The 1,691-nt window shown below is 35.5% G+C and overlaps 1 protein-coding gene across 1 annotated transcript; it reads right to left on the reverse strand.

Annotated features, from left to right (window-relative positions):
* Positions 1-215: 215 nt before the first annotated feature.
* On the reverse strand, positions 216-662 carry LOC142177373 (14 kDa proline-rich protein DC2.15-like). The gene has a single exon (XM_075245854.1). The coding sequence runs from the start codon at positions 660-662 to the stop codon at positions 216-218; it is 447 nt and encodes a 148-aa protein (XP_075101955.1).
* Between the last annotated feature and the right edge of the window lie 1,029 nt (positions 663-1,691).

A 1,691-nucleotide genomic window follows, 5' to 3' on the forward strand; every position in this document is an offset into this window, starting at 1 on the left:
TATGATCAAAATAATCAGGTATCATGCGGAAATTAATGATAAATCGAACAACAAATAGACAACCACCTAACAATATTATGAATCTTTATAAGATGTCATTTTATTTATAATAAAATTCGGATACAATCATAAGCAAAAAATACCAAATTAACTTACTGAAGAAAGACTGATATAAAGCTTCTAAATAAAGAAGGAAAATAATAAAAAACAACAGCTTATGCGCATTGGAAGTTCTTGGGTGCATACTTTCCGCAGTTGTTGAGCAACAAGCTAAGGGAAAGAGGGACATTAAGGTTAATTCCCAACACATTGGCTTTAATAGCAGTGCAAAGGCAAACTGCAGCATCAACATCAGCAAGTCCTTGAATTAGAGAGCAACACTCAGTCTTGGCTGGGCTACTTCCAATAACAAGGTGCACCAAGTCATTCAACAAGTTGGCACACACATTTAGCTTAAGTGTGTCCTTTGGGCACTTACCATTTGATGACGGGGTTGATGGAGTAGAGGGGGTAGGGGTAGGCTTGGGGTGGGGCTTGGGGGTAGGGTGGGGCTTGGAGTGTGGGGGTGGTGGGCATGGGACATCAGTGGAACTAACCATAGTGAAAAAGAGAATGTTCAAAGTGAGAACAAGGGCAATGGAAGATGCAGCAAACTTAGCCATTTTTCAGTGTTAATTAGCACTCTCAACTATGGATTGAATGTGACTAATGTAGTGAAAATGCTGTTTGCTTGGTGTTTGGAAATGATGAAAACGGGTGAGTATTTATAGGTAGAAATTTGAATTATTTTTTTCTTCTTATTTCTATTTTCGGAAATTAATGAAGAAACTTTTGAGAGTCCCATGTGGCCACATTGCAGCGAAAATATAGAGAAATATCAAGACAAGCTGGCAAATGCAACTTGAGAAAGGACTATTATTGGATTTTAAACTTGTAGTTTTGTGGATTTCATTTGTTGTCTTATATTATCTTCTTGCTCAAAGATAAATTATCCATCCTTATTTTCACATGGGACTTAGATTATTATCCTGTTTAATTATTTGAGCATTGTTCTTCAACATGCTTGCCCTGTGCCAAGATCTGGATCCCATCGGCCATCAACATCAATATTTTTGTTCGGCTTGGAAATTAGTACTACCCAGCCTAAGCGTTTCCAGGATTTGTACGCTACCAAAAAGTTTCTTCATTTACATTTTGCTATTGAAACTGATTGGGTTCTATTTAATTTTTCTTAATCTGGCAGCAATTATAGTGACGCCTCATTCCAAATAAGTTACTGTCGATTGTGGAAAATACTAGAAAGTCTCTATATTTTATAATGTAATCGGCATCTCTATTAACAGTGACAAAGTCAGAAATTTCTCTAAGGTTGTTCAAACTTGAACGAAATAAAAAATAATTTTCGACAAAGGGTGTTCAATATATGTTATATACCTCTAAAACATAATATTTTATCTATATTTACAATGTAAGTTTTCGACGAAGGGTAGTCAATTGACCACTCTTAATTGAATGTAGCTTCGCCCATGATCTCTAATACGGCTAAAAGACTCCTAAAAAAAATAGTACCATAGAGAAAATATATTAACATGACTAAAATATATTCCCAGCTAATTGGTTTCAAGTTCTCGCTCGAAAACGAGAAAAAGGCAATATTGCAATTGAAGCGTATAAACATCATTAAGCTACAG

Source organism: Nicotiana tabacum, chromosome 23 (genome assembly GCF_000715075.1).
Source record: "Nicotiana tabacum cultivar K326 chromosome 23, ASM71507v2, whole genome shotgun sequence".
Classification (NCBI taxonomy): Eukaryota; Viridiplantae; Streptophyta; class Magnoliopsida; order Solanales; family Solanaceae; genus Nicotiana; species Nicotiana tabacum.

Excerpts from the sequence above, each read along its gene's own strand:
- LOC142177373 (XM_075245854.1), bottom strand. The coding sequence starts at position 662 with ATGGCTAAGTTTGCTGCATCTTCCATTGCCCTTGTTCTCACTTTGAAC.